Source organism: Durotheca rogersii (genome assembly GCF_024521655.1).
Source record: "Durotheca rogersii strain YMJ 92031201 chromosome Unknown GGS23scaffold_7, whole genome shotgun sequence".
In the NCBI taxonomy this organism is placed as follows: Eukaryota; Fungi; Ascomycota; class Sordariomycetes; order Xylariales; family Xylariaceae; genus Durotheca; species Durotheca rogersii.
In genome coordinates this window covers 1,655,725-1,676,558 of record NW_026251238.1, presented here as the reverse complement: position 1 = coordinate 1,676,558, position 20,834 = coordinate 1,655,725, and the positions used below count along the sequence as shown (strand labels likewise).

General features: G+C 56.3%; 5 protein-coding genes across 5 annotated transcripts; 2 read left to right on the top strand and 3 right to left on the bottom strand.

Moving 5' to 3' along the window:
- Positions 1-296: 296 nt before the first annotated feature.
- Positions 297-3,290, bottom strand: GGS23DRAFT_499979 (amino acid transporter). The gene is made up of 8 exons (XM_051514465.1): positions 3,030-3,290; positions 2,636-2,918; positions 2,463-2,511; positions 1,884-2,356; positions 1,677-1,750; positions 1,417-1,534; positions 677-1,307; positions 297-578 (listed from the first exon to the last, which is right to left on the bottom strand). Exons 2-8 carry the CDS (start codon positions 2,819-2,821, stop codon positions 514-516), a joined length of 1,596 nt encoding a protein of 531 aa, XP_051373150.1. The 5' UTR covers positions 2,822-2,918; positions 3,030-3,290; the 3' UTR covers positions 297-513.
- Positions 3,291-4,321: 1,031 nt separating this feature from the next.
- GGS23DRAFT_604630 (glutathione S-transferase) lies at positions 4,322-5,459 on the bottom strand (the record flags this gene model as incomplete). Its single annotated transcript, XM_051519629.1, has 2 exons — positions 4,322-4,483; positions 4,590-5,459. The coding sequence occupies 2 exons, from the start codon at positions 5,457-5,459 to the stop codon at positions 4,322-4,324; spliced, it is 1,032 nt and encodes a 343-aa protein (XP_051373149.1).
- A 4,135-nt stretch (positions 5,460-9,594) lies between these two features.
- GGS23DRAFT_620253 (uncharacterized protein) lies at positions 9,595-11,696 on the top strand (the record flags this gene model as incomplete). The annotated part of the gene is made up of 2 exons (XM_051521085.1): positions 9,595-9,682; positions 9,753-11,696. 2 exons carry the CDS (start codon positions 9,595-9,597, stop codon positions 11,513-11,515), a joined length of 1,851 nt encoding a protein of 616 aa, XP_051373148.1. The 3' UTR covers positions 11,516-11,696.
- A 760-nt stretch (positions 11,697-12,456) lies between these two features.
- GGS23DRAFT_499433 (uncharacterized protein) lies at positions 12,457-15,247 on the bottom strand. Its single transcript, XM_051514464.1, has 3 exons — positions 15,222-15,247; positions 14,408-14,928; positions 12,457-13,915 (listed from the first exon to the last, which is right to left on the bottom strand). Exons 2-3 carry the CDS (start codon positions 14,846-14,848, stop codon positions 12,890-12,892), a joined length of 1,467 nt encoding a protein of 488 aa, XP_051373147.1. The 5' UTR covers positions 14,849-14,928; positions 15,222-15,247; the 3' UTR covers positions 12,457-12,889.
- Positions 15,248-18,545: 3,298 nt separating this feature from the next.
- On the top strand, positions 18,546-20,598 carry GGS23DRAFT_604627 (citrate synthase; the record flags this gene model as incomplete). The annotated part of the gene is made up of 2 exons (XM_051519628.1): positions 18,546-19,007; positions 19,066-20,598. 2 exons carry the CDS (start codon positions 18,546-18,548, stop codon positions 20,596-20,598), a joined length of 1,995 nt encoding a protein of 664 aa, XP_051373146.1.
- Between the last annotated feature and the right edge of the window lie 236 nt (positions 20,599-20,834).

Here is a 20,834-nt window from a genome sequence, read left to right as displayed (position 1 = left end):
CTCTTCTACCCGTGAGATCAGGCCCTGCCGTCAGGTTCAACTTCGACGGTTCTGCAAGGGAGTGTCCGTCTACGCCCATTTTCTTTCTCCCCTGAACATCAGGTAATACGGACGCGATGCATAGTCTGACATATTACTTGTACCCAACTTCGATCGGACGGGTTCTAGTCTGATTGGCTTCACTTTCGAGAGCGATCTTAACTTGGCCAGGTAGACACACCTAGCTACACGCTGCTGACGGGCCGAAAACGCGGGCGTTGTTGGGTGGAAGCACAACTCGACAGCTTCTAGCAGAGAGTGATCACGGACGGGAGCCGAACTATCTATTCTCAACAGCTAGCTAGCATTTTTATTCTAGAATATACCCAGCACCCGAAAAGCAAAGACTGTCCACCTCGCACCGAGATACTGAAAATTGTCCGCAAATCGCCGCCAAAGAAAAAAGATGAAGGGAGGAGAAGAAAAGAAGAGTTGTCGCAGCTACTGGAGCGAAGCTGGCCCCTCTCCGTCTGCTTAGGGAGAAGACGAAGGAGGAGGGTCGACAGTGAGCCCGTCGGATTCCGGCGGGCCTTTGTACACTACGCGGTCGCGGCTCGTCAGCTCCCGTCGAACGGCAAGGAGACAAAAAAGAAAATACGCGGGCGTGGCGCATGGCAACCTGGGGGGGAACACTTACCCTTACGGGCGTAGACGGCATACCACAAGGCGCTGAGGGCCATGAAGCCGAAGAAGACGACGATGGCGTAGTTCATGCTGACCTCGGAGACGGGGAGGGCGGTGGGCATGGAGAAGAGGACGACCTCGAAGGCGATCCAGGCGAGGGCGACGAGGTTGATGGCGGGGCCGAGGCGCGGGCCGAGGGACCAGGGGGCGACGTTGACCTCGCGGCGGGCGTGGAGGAGGGAGATGGCGACGGGGATGCCGTAGGAGACGGCGAGGGAAATGACGCCGACGGAGACGAAGGCGAGGAAGGCGGACGACGAGCCGAGGTTGACTAGGCCCAGCACCATCTCGACGAGCGTGACCAGGGCCAGCGCCCACACGGGGGTCCCGTGGCGCGCGTCGACGCGCGACCACAGCCGCGCCAGCGGGATCGCGCCGTCCCGCGCGAACGCCCACGTGCACCGCGACGCCGCCACCGTGATCGAGATGGAGCAGAACAGCGTGATGACCAGCACCAGCACCGTCAGCGCCAGCCCGCCCGCCGGCGTGCCCATCACGCGCCCGAACACGTACGGCAGCGCCTGCCCCACCGGCGCCTCAAGGATCTCCGGCAGCGCCGGCAGCGTCGCGCACAGCGGGATGATCTACTCGCCCGGCGAAGACGCGGGGGCGTCGGGACCGGTTAGAGAAGGAACGTATCGCCGAGGCAAAGGGGGTCGCCGGAGCAGGCGGGGGGGCGGGGCGGACACTTACGAAGAACAGCCCCGCGATGCCGCCGACCGGCACGCAGAGCGAGATTGCGTTGGGCAGCTTCACCGTCGGGTCGCCGCACTCCTCCGCCATCGAGGAGATCATCCCGATCGCGGAGAACCTAGGTCGCGTTAGCCGGCAGTCCACGGCGAAGCGAGGACGCCACGGTGTCGCCTTCCAGAGGGCTTGCGCCGATACCCGTGGTTTATCCAATAAGCGTATCTATCGTCCGCACCGGGGCCACTCCCGAAAAAAAAACTCACGTATATGCTGAAGGCAGGATGCCGATCCAGAACGAAAAGCCGTTCCACCCAGACAGCGAGGTGTCATAGTGTCCCTGGAAAGCGAGTCAGCAAGTCGGTCCCCTTCTCCTTTCCCCACTACCCCTTTCTCTCCCGACCCGTGTCGAGACATCGGCAATCGGCCACCCGTCACGGAGGCCGGGACATCGCCGGCATATTCGGGCTTACCAGGGTGTAGCCGGGGTCGTGCCTGCCGGCGGCGGCCTTGACGGAGAGACAGACGCAGACGACGACGATGCTGATAGCGGTGAAGGCGGCGCAGGCGGTGTCGACGAGGGGGAGGATGCGGTTGCCGAAGGCGGCGAGGAAGAAGGTGAGGAGGCAGATGGCGTAGAAGACGAGGAGGAGCTGCCAGGGGGCGAGGTCGGCGGCGAAGTCGGGGGCGTAGAGGGCGGCGGCGGCGGCGGCCATGGAGGCGAAGCCGAAGTTGACGGACAGCGTGATGGTCCAGTTGCCGACGAGCCAGGTCCAGCCGGTGACGAAGGAGAGCAGCGCGCGGAAGCGCGGCCCGGCCAGCTGGAACGACCAGTAGTACGGCCCCGCCGACGTCGGGTACCGCGACGCGAGCTCCGACAGCGACAGCGCGATGCACTCCGCCAGCACGAGCACCACGATCCAGCCCAGGAACATGGGCAGCTGGCCTGCGAAGGGGGCGCGCGGGCGCGCGGCCGTCAGCCGGGGAAACAAACTCGTAAGCGGTCGTAACCGCGCCCGCGTCCGGGGAGCGGGCGGTCCGGGAAAACTCACCTCCTCCGTAAATGGCGCTGATCAGCGGGCCACCGAAGCCGTACGGTATCTAGCCACCACCACACACACACGAGCGTGTAAATATCGGATCAGACGAGTCGGATGGTCGAACTGTTCTTGATGGCAGGGGGGGGGGGGGAGATGATGATGACGGCCCGGTCGAGTGGACTTACGGCGGCGATCGCCAGAGACTGGAACAGCAGGGTGAACATGGAGCGGTTGCGCTGCAGCTCGGGCTTGTAGCCGAGCAGGGTGAGGTCGTGCACGTCGTGGACGGTGCCGAGTTGGGTCTGCCCTTGCTCGAAGTCCACGGCCGCGGCCGGGCCCGGCGAGGGCTTCTTCTCCTTGACGGAGCTCATGGCGGAGCCGAGCTGTCTCTGCTCTCCGTCCTCCTTCGTTTCCTTCGTCTTCTTCCCGCTCACACGGCGCGCGAGAATCGTCCGGGCTAGGTGACGGCTAGGTCGTAGGGAGGCGCGCCAATGAGGATTAGTGATCTCTAATACCGAGGAGAGAGGGGGGGAGGAAGAAAAGCAATTCTCCTCCGCGGATAGGGGAGGGGAGGTGAACCCAGTGGCTTATTAGAGCACATCCCTCAGTTCACAGAACAAGCCACCAAGGGATACGATGCTCTTATCGTGTTATTGTCATTCGACGGCGTGTGCTCCCATCCTTATCGCAGAAGGGCAATTCAGAACAGCGGCTGAGCTATCTGTAGGTATGTCTTGCCGTCCTTATCGCGAGGAGGCCGCGGCGGTTCGGGAAGTTGGACGATACGCATTATCTCCAAGGGGTCAGAGATAAGCATCACCTTGTACGTACGCGAATCTACAAACGTGGATGCGAGATAATAATAATGGCGACGATAATGACGGCTTCAACAGAGGGGATAACACCGCGAACTTGGTTTTTGTCGAGGCGAGAGAGCAGCGGAAAACACAGGCTATTCACACCTACGTCTGAGACACTTACACTTGCACTTGCACTTGCACTTACACTTACACACACACACACACACACACATGCCAGCCACACTATCTATCCAGGTCTCCGAACGCGTGGAGCATCGATATCGCCGCGCTTCTCTGTCCCTCGGCTAGCCGAGGCCACGAGAGGGGGATCTGGGGAATACCGAGAGATCGGCGTGTCTTGCGTGGCCGTATCACAGCTGCCGTACTAAGCTCGCGAACTAAGCGCTCTGGCTTGGTCTGGAATGGGAGATAAGAGACCAGGGGGGGGGAGATAGAAGACGCGTTGATGGCTGACCGCCAGAGGGCGCCATCGCTCCCCCGACCCCTTCGATAAGAACGTGGAGCTCGTCCAGATAGCTGCGACAAGAAGAATTGGTAAGAAATTTACCCCGCGCCGCCTCGATCGTCGTGCTAATAATACCGCCAATCAGGGAACTTGTGTTTCGTTTCCTCGTCTCCCTCGGCATCGTCAAGATCGCGGTATCAAAGCCTGCCGCCGAGTAGCTGGCATAGGCAATATAGGTATACCTACAGCAGGTACGTAGGTATCGCTTCGGAAACCCAATATCCAGTGTTGCAGCGCATCGGCGCTTTGGCTCGAGAGATAGGCCCCCCCCCCAAATCACAGTAATATCGTCGTGTCTATTAAGCAACGGAGCGGGAGACGGCTAACACGATGAAACATCACATGGATGGAGATCCAAGCGTGGTGCTAACGTATCATCACCAGACAGAAATCGCCCGAGGTATTTTCATCCTGCGATTAGACGCGATAACAGCACCTATTTCAAACATACTCGCACAACAAGGAAGACGTCATCTTTCCGGACGAGCACACGATATCCACCAGACGTCAAGAGTGCGGATGATAGCTTTCAGACTTCCACCGTGTCAAACGTCGGGCAGAGTCTTCTGGTGCTCGAGCACAGCAGGGTGCGCCACCACTCCAGGGTCGATAGCGTCGAAGTTCAGATCGACGCCGCTGTCGATATCCGGGTAGGGACCCAGCGGCGTGATGGCGAGCGGGTTGATGTCGCTGTGGCTCTTGGTGTACTGTGCAGACAAGCGCCGTTGTGGTCAGCAAATCTCCAGGTGTCAACCGTCGGGCGTGTTCAAGCAGGGGAGGGTGGAGTGCAGCCGTAAATAGTGGTCCGCTTACGTTCTCTTTGATGTGTTTGAAGTTGGTCGTCTCGCGGAAGCCGGCGACGTTCCAGTACAGGTTCTTCAGCCATTCGAGGATGACGGGGTAGTTGCCGCGGATGGTGCCCAGGTTGAGCTTGAAGTGCTGCACGTAGACGACGTCGAACCGGATGACCGTCGTGTAGGCCAGCACGTCGAGCTCGGTGAGCTCCTTGCCGAGCACGTACGGTCCGCCGTGCTTGCGGATCAGCTGCTCGAGCTGGTTGAGCGCCGCGAAGACCGGTATCACGTTCTTATCGTACGTGGCTTGGTCCCTCGCGAATCCCGCCCTGTACACGCCGAGGTTGAGGTCGCGCGTCACCCACGCCGCGACCTCGTCGATCTTCGCCCGAAGGTGCTCCGGGTACAGGGTCAGGCTCCGCTGCGGGCTTCCCTGCGGCAGGATCTCGTCGAACCCCGTCTGGAACCATCGCAGCATCTCGATGCTCTCGTTATTCACCGCCGTCCCTTCCTTGGTGTCCCAAAGCAAGGGGACGCTGTATTTACCCTTGTAGTCCTTATCGGCCCGGAAGTAGACCTCGCGGAGGTACTTGGAGCCGAAGAGCTTGTCCGGCGTCGACCCCTCGTACGTGTCGTCGGGCCCGTTGGCTCCGGGAAAGGACCAGCCGGTTTCTCCCTTGGGATAGGCCTTTACTACCGAAATGTCGATGGCCGAATCCAGGCCCTTGAGTACGCGTACCAGGTTAACGCGGTGCGCAAAGGGGCAGAAATAGCCGATGTACAGATGATATCGACCGGACTCGGGAGCAAAGCGCGATGCCGGGGCCACGACACCGTGCCAGCCATCCTCGGGACCGGCGTGTACCAGCTTATTGGGCTCGGACGTCATGACGACGGCGCTACCGTGTATTATTTTTGAGGTCTGTTGTCGATACCCTACGAACCCTGGTCTAGAGTTGACAATTCATCAGTTACAGAGAAACTGGAATCTGTGCGAGTTGTAGAACAAGCTGCCCTCGACTCTTTATAGCAACAGCTGCGGGCTCCGCATATCGTAAGACGCCGGCGAATCAGAGCAGCTAGTTTTCTAGCGTCATATCTCGTATATTTTGCGCATTACTCAGCACTGCCATCTTGACCTCGAGAGGGCGGATTACGGAGTGACAAGACTACTCCGTTACTCTATCCCCGTCGGCTGGTTCTCAATCGGATTATGGCACCGTCCAAATCGTAGTTAGATAGCGTCAACCGTCGATTTAGCTTCGTAGAGCCATCGGGATCGATGCTAGGCGAACCCAGAGTATTGATTGTCGCCGAGGTCGGGCTAGTTGCACGCGGGACCTCGGCGATCAAGTGCGGGCCACCCCTCCACGAACCGGCTTTTTATAAAGGTACCTAGGGTTACATACAAAAACCTTCACATTGGTTCAACAGCGGAGTCCCTGGCCTGGAAATTTTAACCACGCCTACAATGCAGCCCAGCCTGTAACCACGGTATCGATCCGCCTTGCCCCATCCCAGTATTAGAAAAGATTGGAACTCGCCGACGTTCTTAGGTGGTGTTTGGAGCTTCCGGCATGCTAGCGATTATCGCCTAGCTATACGGCTCCGTAGTAGGCGCCTACATTTGAGCGAATCTGTCCGATGTGAACCCAGCGCGCATCACCCACGTCCTCCTCGCCCTCTCCCTACCCTTCACTCTCCTCGGAACCGGCGGGCTCGCCAGACCAAATTACCACCACGGGAGCGATCCGGATATTGGGGGTAGCCGGAGCTACGACTCTAGTGATGGCAGCAACTGCTGCAGAGCTGAGTGCCTCGGCGGGCCCCATCGCCATGATGCCTTTGACCAGCATAGGGCAGAAGAAAGCTGGGGTGATGCGGTCGAGGGTTGAATTGCCGTTGACTAAGAGGCTATGCGAATTACATATCATAGAATAGACAAGACTCGATTGAAAAAGCTGGATTCTCCCAGGTTATGACCACGTATCCTTTCTAACTAAGTAGCTTAGACATCCCTGACTAAGGCGCGACACGAATGTTGCGATCTAAACCAGCAGTGTATTCCTTTAAGACAGCATGATATAGAATAGCAGACGGGGCAGTGTCCAATATACTCGGAGGAGCGGTCTTTACTCCTCCCTCCAGCATCTTTATTCTCCTGGTCCCGTCCACACACAGCAAAAAGTATTTCGTCCCGGGAATTTCGTGTTGAGATTGCCTCGCCCACTTTGAAATCAGCTAGAAAGTCGTGGGGCTTCTCTGATCTACCATCGCGATTGTTGCGACACGGACAAACGTCGAGTCGTCGCCCAACATGTAATGTGCTGAACAGGTGCTCTTGGCACCAGTTATATAATGATGATAAAAAAGAGCCCTGTGGCTCAGGGGCCCTCAGGGAAGAGAATATATCGAGAGCTAGGTCGCGACATTTTCTGTTCCATTAAGGATTTAGTTGTAAAATCTGGCTCGCTAGTCGTCCCGCCTCTCTCTCAAGCAGATCATTAGATGCAGCCTTCAAATGCAGTAGTCTAGCCTAGGGCAGCCGATAGAGGTATCGCTGTCATCGGCCTCTCCTTTCCTTTCATGACGGAGCAGAGCGATCCGTGCCGCTTTTCTCCTTATTTCGAGTATTAATGGGAGAAAACACGTGAAGATTATAGAGCGACTAGAGCCTGCTATTGTCAGCAGGTCAGTATCGGATCATTTTCCCCATTTGTCACGTAGAGGGCCACGACAAGACTCTAAACTGGTCGGATAACCATTGGATGACTGCAACCTATTGGCTCACAACGCCGACCACGTAGCTCGAAGGGGTACTCACAGAGGAACGCAGAAATGCCCTCGTGAGCAACGAAGGCACCGGTTGGCCGAATAGAGCGACTGGAAGCATTCGCCAGTCGAGCGGTGCCAGGCTGCACTGCTCGTGCATCTGTAGCACAGCACATCGTTGCGAGGCCCACTCTCCTCCGGGATGGGCGGAAAGGGCTCACCATCAGCGCCACCGGCGTTGGAGGCTCTCTCGCCAGTCGCAGAAAAGGGCTCTGCCGCACCCTGAGAGCTCGATCGCTTGGGTTCTCTCATTGGATCACGGGCGGATATATGGAGCCTATTAGCTCTTAAAAGGATGTCCCAAATAGGAGGGAACAGGACACAGAGTCAACTATGAAGACGGTACAGCCCGTGTACCAGTCTTGGTTGTCCGCAGTATGAAAGACGAAGGTTAGGCGGATGGATTGGGTGACGAGGGGTCCGTCGCCAACTCCGCTGAGTGACGAGGGTTCTGGAAGGTCCGGGATCTTCGCGCGAGGATAGTGCTTGGCCAAGATAGGACGGCTTATGAGTGCGATGGGGGAGCAAGTGTTGGGTGTAGTTGTTGGAAATAACGAAAAAAAGGTAGCGAACCTGATTCCGTTGTTGGCGGTGTGGGAGTGGAAGCGGGAGCGGGAGTGGGAATGGGTGGGAAAGTCGGAAGAGAGTAAAGGTAGGGAATTGGTAGTTTTATGTTGAATCATAAGACGGAAATCTGATTTGTGTGTATGAATAATCAGGATTAGTTATGCGTAGGAAAGGAGGTAGGTGATGATGACACACTGGGGGTTGGGTGTCTGTGTAAACAGCAGAACAACCATCCCGCAAGGAATTCCGCGTACATGCCCACCTAAGGGTGGTACGTATTTACATGATAACAGCTAAGCATGCCTCTATCTCTTCTAGGAGGCTACCTACCTCTTGCCTGTAGAAATACCTAGAGTAGAAAGCGCAGCACCCTCAGGCCTGGGTATTACCTTCACCCGGGAGTTACCACTAGACTTCGTACGTTAAGAGAGAAACAGCATTATGTACAATATTTAAAGCACTATATTCACCTACAGGGAGCCTCCGTGACGCCTAATTCGGACCAGGACCCCTACCCCCTTTTTTGCCTCCTCTTACCAGGCTGGTATTCTTGCCTCCCCCGGTGGGCAGCGAATAAGCTATACTTGCTTTAAATAATACAGGCATAGGTCTTCAGGATTTGCAATGTCAAGCAGGCCCATGGAGGTGCTTAAATTGCTTCGACGGTATCGTAGTAACGTCCCTCTAGAGAGCGTCCTGGTTAGGTGTTTACTGTAGATAGCAACATTGATGAATATTATACACTGATATGATACGTAGCAGTGGTTCCTCCTTGAATATAGGTAGGTGAGTAGGCTATGAAAGCAGGGCTGCTCTCGTCTACGTACATGACACGACGCCGGAAATATGAAAATATACGCATAAAAATTATCTTGTGAGTTGAGAGAAAAATGCCTTAAGGTCACAGCCAAGGCACAGCCAAGGCACCTCTACTTATTATCGAACAGGGCGGGATAAGTGCCTACTCGTTTGGTAGGTGTTAATACCGTAATATATTTTACTGCACGGTATACTCTTACTTCTCCTCAGGGAAGGCGCGTGTTCAGAGCACAGGCGAGCCTCTTTCCTTTTAAATTGTTAGTGGAATGAGCAGGCAGCCAGCCATCTGTTTACTTCACTGCCTCATACCACGTCCTGGTATCAATATAGGTATGTGAGAGTAGTACACCAGCAGAGTACCCTCTGCTATCCTCTATTTACCTAATACCTAAGATTAGTTCATCGCGCTTTCCGTGACGTCTGCCCTGATATCTGTTGCGATCGTTGCCTAGGGAATACCCAAGGGAGGCATGTTGTGCTAGCACATGCCTCGTTACTCCTCCTACGCGCCGGCGAGGTCTTGTGTGTATCAGCTCGCTTCTGTTACACTTTCCAAGAGAAGCTATGCATTTTGTCACAACAAGGCGACTTACCTCCCATCTCTTTTTACCTCTGCTTTGGCGCTCGTCACTCACTCGCTGAGCCACTCCCGACCTCTGTCACTCAAGGCATCCTTGGGACCTCAACACGAACAAAAGGCCGTGAATCACACCCTGTCTGTATTTGTTCCCATCCCCTACAGGTAGTGCTTGTGACTACCTGCTTGTCCCTTACGCCGCTGTGATCGTTCATTCAAGCTGACACCCATGCATCACAGTGTCTACTCCTCCCCTCGTCTCTTTTGGCCCACACCGTCCAACGTCTATCACTCTCACCTGGGCACGGAAACGACGCGTAAAGATGCTGTTGTCCAAAGTTTTGCTGACTCTCCTCTTCTACCTGGGTTGTTGCACCTTCGCCGCAGCCAATAATGTCTTTACTTTTGAACCAGCAGAAACCCCTTCTGATGATGTTGCCTCACCCGTGGATCCCTCATTTGCGGGTTTCGGTATCGAAACCTCGAACCTCTTTTCCTTCACGGGCGCGGAGCATCCAAATAACCTCACCTTGAACCTCCTTAACAATTTGGCCAACTATACAGGAAACCCTCCCCATATTCGAATCGGCGGAAACACCCAGGACTACATGCTCTTCCATGAGGACCAGGACGCGTGGGCATGGACACAGAATGCCCCAGGATCTGCAGTGGACAGCCATTCTCGGGCCAGCAGCATGTTGATCGGTCCGCGTTTCTTGGAGACTGCCAACCGTCTGCCTAAGGGCACCCCGGTGACCTGGGGCCTGAACATGGCGTACGAACTTTCCGACTTCAATGATCAAGTCGCTTTGGTGGCAAGCAAGGTCCTGTCTTCTTGCCCTAACCTGAACATTACTTCGTTCGAGATCGGAAATGAGCCCGACCTTTACTACAAGTACGGCCTTCGCACCGGTGAGTGGGGCGGCAAAGTCTACACGGAGCAGTGGATTGATCGGGCCACCACCATCTGGGAGCGAGTCCTCCAGCCGATGGGATATCCAAGCAATTTCTTCGAGGCAGGTTCAACCGCGTCCACCATCGGCACCGACTTCGAGATCAAGGATCTCGTGAGCTTCAACATCAGCCAGAACGCCAGCCAAGGGTCGTCGAAACCGTATCTTAGCAGTTGGAACCAGCACGACTACTACTATTACATCGGCGTAACTGACACGCCCCTGACCCTGGAGATACTCATGCAGTGGCAGACAACCGAGGACCAGCTCACCGCCTGGCTGGATCAGGTGAGCCAGGCCGCCCAGACGCCGTACCCGTATCAGCTGCGCGAAATGGGCATCGTGGGCCCCATCGGGCTCGAGAACGTGACGGACACCTTCGGCGCCGCGCTATGGACCCTCAACTTCCTCCTGTACAGCGCCAGCAACGGCATCGCCTCGGTGGGCCTCCACATGACGGACAACTCGGCGGCGAGCGCGTGGCAGCCGATCGCGATGGGCGGGCAGCCGCCGCACGTCCGCCCCGTCTACTACGGCATCGCCGCGTTTGACCAGGTCATCGGCCGCTCGCGCGCGGCGCAGGTCGCGCGGCTCGACAGCAGCTCGGACCTGTCGGCCGACTACCGCGACTCGCTGCGCGCCTACTCGGTGTACCAGGCGGGCGAGCTCGCGACCGTCGTCGTCGTCAACGGCAGAATGTTCAATGTTTCGTTCGCGACTCCCGCGCCTCGCGACAAGCCCTCGGTGCAACTCAAGCTGCCCGCCAAGTTCGCCGGCAGAAATGTCTACCTGTCCTACCTGACCGGCCCCGGCGCCGACGCCAAGAACGGCACGACTTGGAGCGGCACCAGCTTCGACCGCACCGGCGACGGCAAGCCGACCCAAGTCTCCAACGGCACGGAGACCGCGGTGGTAGACAAGAGCGGCATCGTCAAATTCCGGATCCGTGACTCAGAGGCGGTCGTTGCGAGTATTGGGGGAATAGCTAGCAGCACAGGAGCACCCGAGTCTACTTCGTCTTCGCTCCCGGCCACGGCTAGTCCTACTAGTAGCAGTAGTACTACTCCTGCTGCTGCGTCCGCCGCGGTAGTTAGTTCCGGGACGCCGTCCCCCGATTCGTCTGCCAGTACTCTCCGGATTAGTTCCGCGTTAACCTCAGGACTCACGATGTTGTATATTGTCATGACGGCATTCTAGTGATGTGTCGTATCCGCTAGACTGTGGAAGGATGTGGCAGTATAGGGCGGAGATAGCAGGCATCCAAGGCATAGAGGCGCGAGGAGCAGCACCGGCCTGACCAAGCCTCCGTCCGCCCTCGTGACGGGATAGAACCGGCCTATAGGACACACTGGAATATTAGAAAGCTCTTAATACTGGCTACATAGTTCAGCCGGTTATTCAATTGAACAGGAAGTATTTCGATTAACCCCCGTTTATGAACTATTTAGCTGTTGCTTGACGCCTCCCCCGTCCCTACCGCCGCCTTCCTAGGCACGCCGAGTTATACCAAGATACCACCCATTGAGGTCGATCCAAAGCCAAATTGAATCCGTAACCGGGATGCTGAATGCACTCACGCCTCCTTTGTGCCCTCATACACGCGTAGCCGCGGAGAATAATACATCCATCGTAACATGCCCCCACCCCTTAACCCAGGGTCTCTCGTTCCAAAAACTTACCCCTATCCGATGCACTCGCCTATCCGGAACTCCCACTACCACTACTACCACGAAATGTCAATATGCGTGCCCACCCACCGTCGTCGGGACATTAACAACGCCCGAGGTCTGCCGCGGGCTTGACCCCCTGCTCGCTCCCCCTTTACCTCGCTCGCTCTCTCGCCCCAGCAGGGCCAGTCTAGCCTGGACCAGCTTGTCTTCTGTAAGAGGTGGTGAGTAAAAAAAATATGGGAATAAAACAGAGCAGGACAGGACAGCAGAAGGAAGGATATCAAGCTATCCAATCCGACTTGTAAACTCGCCGTAAGTACGTCTTGTCTGTCCCCTCGGCCAGACGACTCGGTAGGTATCCCATCTATTGCGTATTCCCCACGCATGCGGATCCTCCTAGAGGATTGCTTTCGAGGCTCAAAACTCGTCAAATTTGCCGAGGTCCTGCTCCTTTACCATCACCTACCTACTTCAGGACACGGGATCTCCCCCCTGCTCCGGTTGAAGACGGCATAAAACAGTTGGGGAGTATACCTACGTTCTACTATCACCATCACGTCAACCGAGATTGCCGTTGCTCTCTTTCTTGAACCGAGTCACTCTTGAGAGAGAGAGACACCTATCTGAGGCGGTTTAGCCTGCTAACTCGTTCGCTCGCTCTCCCAGGGCCTCCTCCCCGAAGGCGACCAGGCCGACCGGCTAACTACCAGTTAGGTTCGAAAGTTAACTAGATCCGATCCAATCCGTTCGTCTCTATCTTTCTGCCTCTCTCTACCCGCAAACGCACATCCGTTATCTAGCTTAGAGGGACGTGGAATCTTAGCTGTAAAATCATGTCATCGTATTCATCGCCTGCACGCCTCTATATACCGTGACCCACGCACCTCACACGGACACACGATCAACCTTGGAATTCTTGCACGTTGCTCTCCTCCCACCGACCGGGGACGAGGGCAAGAGGGACGATGCCAGAGACGTGCATCTCAGGGCCGAAGATCTTAGCGTTGAGACCTAGCTCTTGTGTAGCAGCCTTCATGTTCTTCAGGCCCTCCTGGTAATTGGGGCCCGCACGACGCACCCAGATCTGAACGTTGTGCTCGTTCAGCGGCTTGGCATACTCGCGGAGCGCCCGGATGACGCCCTTGAAAGTAGAAGCCACGTTGGTGAAGTTGGCGATACCTCCACCGATGAACAGAACCTTGCCCTTGGGGTCCAAGGGCGCGCGCAGCATTAGATCTAATACCGTTCGGGCGTAATAATAGGTCTGAGATTCAGTTGGGGCACCCGAGTACTCGCCGTAGTTTGCCAAGTCGTCGGCGAACCCAGCCGATGCGATGGCATCGGCATAGACAACAGAGGCACCACCACCGGCGACCAAGGTCCAGATTCGGCCGTTCGCATTCAGTACGGTGAGTTTTAGAGAAGCACCCGTCTTCGCGTCTAGTTCTGCGATGTACGCCTCCTCCTTAGAAAGCTCACGACCGAAAGGCGCGGGGAACTCCATAGGCGGGCCAGCATCAACGCTGACCTTGTCACCGGCGCTGGAGACGGCAGTGATACCCAAATTAGCCGGCGATCGAGCGATGGCCCACTTCACACCGCACTCGAAGTCGGCAGTTTGGTCAAGCTTAGCAGCAAGATCGAGGAAGTGGACCTCGGCCGATGTCGCGTCCGCATTGGGGATGACAACCAAGGGGTTGATCTCGAGGTAGGTGAATTGGGAGTCGACGTATACCGCGTACAAGCGGGTGATAAAGTCGACCAGGACGTTGTGGACGCCCTTGGGAACCTTCTTCAACAGCGTGCTGGCAATCTCTTCATTGGAAGGGTACTGGGAGAGATCGACAGGGATGAGGAGTTTCTCAGCCTTAGCGTCTACATCGCCAACATCAACACCACCTTCGTGGGTAAAGAGAATCCAATCTCCCTATAATTTCCAGGTTAGCATTCGGAGATTAATTGGTGGCCGACAAGAAACAGGCACGAAAACACTGAAACCAGAGACCGGTGCGAATAACGGTATCCGTATCAGTGTGACAAGGAGGGGAGGCAGGCGGGGGGATGGAAGTGGATGCAACGACGTGTGCATGTGGTTTAGCCTCCGTTCGCCCGTAGGCGCCGGATCAGTCCAGAGCGGCCGAATTAAAATAAGAACGCCGCAATGCCACTCGGGACACGCATTCTCTTGGATTTCCCATGAAAGCCTTGCGCTCTCTCTCTTTTGAACACAATTCCTGCCTGGTTTCATCGAATCCAATATCCCTTTTTTTTTCGTACTCGCTCTTCTCCTCTACAACGCTCTCTCACACTCTGTCCCCTTTTCTTCGCCCAGCTGCAGTGATGCATTTATGCCCAGCGTCGGGGGAGAAGACGGGCAAGCAACAAGCTGGACTCAAAAAAAGGAAACCGTTGCACTTACATCTCGAACTGAGTTGATGTTGATGTAGTACTCAGTGCCATCTGGATGAGGTACAAAGGGCTCTACGAGGAACTGGCGCAGAATGCCTTCGGTGTGCTCGACCTTCTGGACCTTGCCGGCACGCTGGGCAATCCAGGCCTTGGCCTCGGGCCAGGTCTTATTCAGAGCCAGGAGGCCGCTCTTCCCTCGTCTCTTGATGAGCTGGTCGGGCTTTGCGACAAACTTGGCGTCGGCGTGGAGTAGCCAAGGGTAGGTGATCTCGGCCTGGTCCAGCACCGCGTTAACATCGGCGTCCTCCGGGAAGTAGAGCGAGGCTAGTCGCGGCGGCGGGTTGTGTGTGGTAGGCCTAGGGAGAGGACTCGGCTTGATGACGGGAGCACGAGTGAGGTGGTAGTTGAGGATGGCCTTCCCGTCGGCCTCGAGGATGGACTTTGCGGACATTGCGGTGCGAGGATGGGACCTATGCCTGAAAGGTACGTGTGCTCAATTCCGCTCGACTCGGTTGTACTTGATGAGCTTTCCTATCGGGTGACCGAAGTTAGCAGCTGCCTCCGTGGGGATCAAGATGGCCCCGTCTCATTCCAAGTGGAATTACAAAATCTAACGACCTAGGACAGAAAGGCCAGGCGCCCGAGCCCAGAGGAATTACGTCCCCCAGCTGCGAAGCAAAGGAAGAGACGTGCAGTACACGTATTCTTCGAGCCCGGCTGCCAGCAGCAGCGCGGACAGCACGCGGATGGCGGGTGATGGGGGTGAGCAGGAGAACCTCCGCCCTTATTTCTCCTCTTTTTATTTTTCGCTTCCTTCTTCTTACCTTGTCGCCGTCAGGATCTTGCAAGCGCGAGAAGCCCAAGTGGTCGAAACTGCGCAGAAAGTTGGCCTCGAGGTGAGAGAGAGAGTGGAATGACGAGGCAACAAAAGTGGTGTTGTTAACAGCAACGGCGAGGATGGGAAAGATGAGTCTGTCTAGTCGACTTCGAAAATCCGGAGAGGTGCGAAGTTTCCCCCACCAAGGTAATTCCAGGTCCAGCGGCTCCTCTTTTTTCTCTCTCCCACGCCCTGGCCTGCTCGGACCCTCCCTCCTTCCACCTCTTCTCTCGACCGAAAAGGAGAGCACGAGTACAAATGGGTACCTGGCGGGACTTGACTGGACTTGGACGCATCTCTACCTCCAAGCTGCCTTCCCGAGTTCCCTTTTAGCGTGGAGCTGCATGTACCCATCCGCGGTGTCCCGATGTATGGTGTACCTGTGTCGGGCCGCACATGTCCAGCGGCAGGACACCGCTGCGCACAGCCATCCATATTTCCCGACAAGTACCTCGATACGCGGCTCGGTACCTGGGCAGGTACTTTGGGTACCCAACTAATGGAGCTGGAGCTCAGGCAGGTACCCACCTACTGCCACCTGGTGGGTGTTGAGTGGGTACCTGGCGGTTTGGAGGGGCACTAGAGGGAAAGCGGCATACGGGGAACGCTTACCACGCCAAAACCTTTGGGGTGATCCAGTGGGAAACATCGAAACCCCAGCCAGCAAGCGGTCGGATGGCCATTGTACAGACGAAGTACCCCTCAACATCCCCGATCAGCAGGACCACACCACGGCCGGTACCCGGCCTGCCTCTCGATAGTTATTTCGCATTTAGGTCCGTCGACCGATAAGAGAGGGGCCGGTCCTATAACGACCTACCCGTCTCGGTGACCTTACGGCCTTGTCATCGTCTGTATACCTAAGCGGGAGGCATTTATCTTCGTATCCCAGGTGCCGAATGCTGGAAGCGGGCTGCGACATTTCCAGTCCACGGCTTACGCTACACGGTACACCTCCCCGCTACACAGTAATAATGCCTCCTCGATACCCTCGATGCCCTCAGCTTACTGGGGCCGCGGTAGTCACCAGTCTCCCGAATACCACCCCTACTGCCCGTTGTGGTCGCCATCGACTCGTTTTGGCCCGGCCCGGACATGCTCCCAACCCGCCCCTGGCTGCTTACCCGGGGGAGTTCGCGTGTGGCTTTGCCGTCTAAGACCTGATGCCAAGGCTCCATTGGCCAGCTCTGGGTTGGGAACACCCAATCCTTCCCGGATCCCATGTGCGCTGCTTATCAGGACTTGGCGCGAGGGGACGGAGTAATTGACGATGCGAGGAAGCGCGCGCCGACTTCCTGCGCCGGCGATGGAGATAATGCACGAGGCGAGAACCCTCGCGGCTGACGACGTTCCGGAGGTGGATCTTGGGGACCATCCGGGCCAAAAAAAACCATCGATATGCGTTGACGACGGTGGTGCTCTACATGCTTTTCCGATCGCAGGGGGCGCAGGGTAGATTCCGGTCGCGAAGACGGCATGTCGACAGCCTCGGTTGCCCTCCGGGCCTGTTATTGTCGCATGATTATTTCGATAGCGCTCGGCGACTATTTGTCTGTCGGCGGACACATTCCCCCTTGCCGCGGCACCAACCTCGAATTATCCGCGTATCACGCCATCTAATCTGTATACGACCCCCTGCTGATCTGGGGACGGGCAGGACAAAGTCGACTTAGACAGATTACTCATGCGCTAGAGCCCATGAGGTAAGACGCGATGGATCGATGGTAGGCGGTGAGGTACCGATACATGGCTTTGGACAATCCCGCGGTCGGAGCATAGACCGGAGCACAACTTGGACCGGCTGGAAGAGGGAGCGCAGGGATATATGGCAAGCAGTTGTTCAGACTTGTCGCTGCAATGGTCTTGTTGGTGGGGTGAGACCCGTCAAGGATGTACCGGATTGGTACATAGGGCCTTCCAGCTCCGACCCGGAATGCTCCCCAAAGGTCGCCCAGACGAGCGGAAGCCAAAAGTACACCACAATTGGACGGTGAGAAAACATCGACGAAGAAAGGGGGGGGGGGGGCCTGGATTCAACGCCTCAAGAAAATTTACCCCAACTAATCCGACTATGGGGGGCCGTTTTGCCGGACAATCTCGTCGCCAATTTTCGAGTTACATGGATTTCGGCGTTGGCAAACGGCCTGGAATTCCTAAGGTGCCTTGCCAGTGTGTGGAATCCTTCCACTCGTACCCGTGCGAAGGCTCGGGGTTAAGGTCCCTTTCCTACATGACCGAGTTCCCAGGTAGGTATCTCGGGAATTGTTAGAACAGGTATAGCGGACGATATCCAGGTACCCGAGTCATCGTCTGGAGGAGGAGGTGAGTTGAGTACACGTACACACCTCCGCACTACCGCTGCGTAGTACAGGATCCACCACCGAAGGTCCTCCGTAAGCGCCTCCTAGGTTAGGTGCTTTAGGCTACCTCTCTAGCTACCGGTTTCCTCCCCAAGGCAGTAAGTATGGGCGCCTGTGCAGAGGGTATGTACCTACAGGTATACATACCTGCGTTATGAGTCTAAATCTATAAAGCACCTACACATCCTGCATCTGTAGGTACCTCCTCCTAAGCTACGTTGACCCGGTACCCAAGACACCCAGGGGTTATTGGTGAGGTACCCAGGTACCACATGTACCTAGTTGTACCTGCTTGGTGAGTTGTGGTGGGGCGCTCCGTCAATCAGGCTTCAAGCTGCCGTCCGCTCTTCTTTCGAAAATGCCCATCCAAGCTCACCAACCCCGAAAAAAAATCCCACCTTCTTCCCAATACACACCCGGCTCTGGGCTCGTCGTAACGAAGGCTTATCTGCTCTCCTCTCTCTCTTCTACGGTAAATTTGGTGGCTGCTCTCCCGTATCTTGCCATTCTTTTCCTCTTCTCTGCCTCACAAGGTTCGGTGCTGGCCGTCATTCACCAATTTAGAGGTATGTTGGATTCGAAGCCCCTCTCTCCTTTTGATCCCCGCCATTCGTGTGGTTTTCGCTCGACTCGAGAGCACAGTCCGTGTTGGCCATTTCGGTCCTGCACCGCTTGCCTCAAGCCCAGTCTACGCCTGTTGAGCTCCTCTCGTGAAACGACCCCTTTGAAGGCTTCCTAAACACCAATTCAAGCAGGGGCAGGAGCAGGTGCCCTCTCGTCGTTTAGTTCCACCTTGTTTCTCCCAATACTCATTCTCACAGGTTGCACTCCAAAGCGTTCTTGGGAACCCTTATTCTAACACCAGTCTCTAGTTAAACAACGAGGCGAGGGTCGAATTCCGCGGAACCAAAATGTCTTCGTCTAGCACCAACGGTGCCAATGGCGCCCCGGCAACGGGCGGGTTGTCTGCTAACGACAAGATCGCCCGCTTTGCTGCGCCGAGCAGACCTCTCAGCCCGCTCCCCGCGCACGCGCTCTTCAGCAGCAAGACGCGATGCTTCGTATATGGCCTCCAGAACCGAGCAGTACAAGGCATGCTCGACTTCGACTTCATATGCAAGCGACCTACGCCCTCGGTTGCAGGCATCATCTACACATTCGGCGGTCAATTCGTCAGCAAGATGTACTGGGGGACGAGCGAGACCCTGCTTCCAGTCTACCAGGAAACCGCAAAGGCGGTAGCCAAGCATCCCGACGTTGACGTCGTGGTAAACTTCGCCTCGTCGCGAAGTGTCTACACCTCGACTTTGGAGCTGATGGAGTACCCTCAAATCAAGACGATTGCTATCATCGCCGAGGGTGTTCCCGAGCGAGTAAGCCGAGACTCGAGTAGCCAAGGCGCCCGCGAGGACTTGCTAACATGACGCATAGCGTGCGCGCGAAATTGCCCATGTCGCTCGACAGAAGGGCGTCACCATCATTGGCCCAGCTACTGTCGGTGGTATCAAACCCGGTAGCTTCAAGATCGGCAACACCGGCGGCATGATGGACAACATCGTGGCCTCAAAACTCTACCGCAAGGGCTCGGTCGGCTACGTCTCCAAGTCTGGTGGTATGTCGAACGAGCTGAACAATATCATCTCGCAAAATACGGATGGCGTGTACGAAGGCATCGCCATTGGTGGTGATCGGTACCCGGGTACCACCTTCATCGACCACATGCTGCGATACCAAAAAGATCCCGAGTGCAAGATTCTCTTGCTACTCGGTGAAGTGGGCGGGGTTGAAGAGTATAAGGTCATAGACGCCGTGAAAAAGGGCGTCATTACCAAGCCCATTGTCGCATGGGCCATCGGTACTTGCGCGAGCATGTTCAAGACGGAGGTGCAGTTCGGGCATGCTGGCTCATTCGCCAACTCGCAGCTCGAGACCGCCGCGATGAAGAACAAGCAGATGAAGGAAGCGGGTTTCTACGTACCTGACACCTTTGAGGACCTTCCTCAGACCCTCAAGGCGGTCTACGATAAGCTCGTGGCGGAGAAGACGATCATTCCCCAGCCTGAGCCCGTCGTGCCCAAGATCCCCATTGACTACTCTTGGGCCCAGGAGCTAGGCCTCATCCGAAAGCCGGCTGCCTTCATCTCCACGATCTCAGATGATCGTGGCCAGGAGCTGCTGTACGCCGGTATGCCCATCTCGGACGTTTTCAGGGAGGACATTGGAATCGGCGGCGTCATGTCTCTCCTTTGGTTCCGTCGTCGTCTCCCCGACTACGCTACCAAGTTCCTAGAGATGGTGCTCATGCTCACGGCTGACCACGGTCCCGCGGTGTCTGGCGCTATGAACACGATCATCACGACCCGTGCCGGCAAGGACCTCATCAGCTCTCTGGTGTCCGGCCTCCTCACTATCGGCTCCCGCTTCGGTGGTGCGCTCGACGGTGCGGCTGAGGAGTTCAGCAAGGCTGCCGACAACGGCCTGAGCCCCCGAGAGTTTGTTGACACGATGCGCAAGCAGAACAAGCTCATCCCCGGCATTGGCCACCGCATCAAGTCGCGAAACAACCCCGACCTCCGCGTAGAGCTCGTAAAGGAGTACGTCCTAGCCAAGTTCCCGAGCCACAAGCTTCTAGACTACGCCCTGGCGGTGGAGACGGTAACGACGTCCAAGAAAGATAACCTCATCCTAAACGTCGACGGCTGTGTCGCCGTCTGCTTCGTGGACCTGATGAGGAGCTGCGGCGCTTTCAGCGGCGAGGAAGCGGAAGATTACATGAAGATGGGCGTGCTCAACGGTCTCTTCGTGCTGGGACGCAGCATCGGTCTCATCGCCCACTACCTCGACCAGAAGAGGCTACGCACCAGCCTGTATCGCCATCCTTGGGATGACATCACCTACCTGCTCCCCACATTGGCTAAGAACGGGCCGGTGGGTGAGAGCAGAGTAGAGGTTTCGGTGAAATAGATCATTGCTTAATGCACAGGCGCACTCGCGGAGTATCCAGTCAATTTTCCTTGGCTCTAGATATGGGAAGAGGGTGCATGCATATTCAGAAGTTGGTCATAGTGACCTGAGTCTCATGAGGAGATTCGACATGAGATGTAGTATACGGACGGTTCGAGCTTGTTTTCAGGCTTCTACTTATAGCTAGCTTTCTGTTAACCTCGGGCCAAGATACTAGTCGATGAATGAATTCGTAA

Coding starts and splice junctions, on each gene's coding strand:
- GGS23DRAFT_499979 (XM_051514465.1), bottom strand. CDS start 2,821: ATGAGCTCCGTCAAGGAGAAGAAGCCCTCGCCGGGCCCGGCCGCGGCC. Junction 2,357..2,462: donor CAGCGCCATTTACGGAGGAG/GTGAGTTTTCCC, acceptor CCCCCTTCGCAG/GCCAGCTGCCCATGTTCCTG. Junction 1,751..1,883: donor ACGACCCCGGCTACACCCTG/GTAAGCCCGAAT, acceptor CTCGCTTTCCAG/GGACACTATGACACCTCGCT.
- GGS23DRAFT_499433 (XM_051514464.1), bottom strand. CDS start 14,848: ATGTCCGCAAAGTCCATCCTCGAGGCCGACGGGAAGGCCATCCTCAAC. Junction 13,916..14,407: donor ACATCAACTCAGTTCGAGAT/GTAAGTGCAACG, acceptor TGGAAATTATAG/GGAGATTGGATTCTCTTTAC.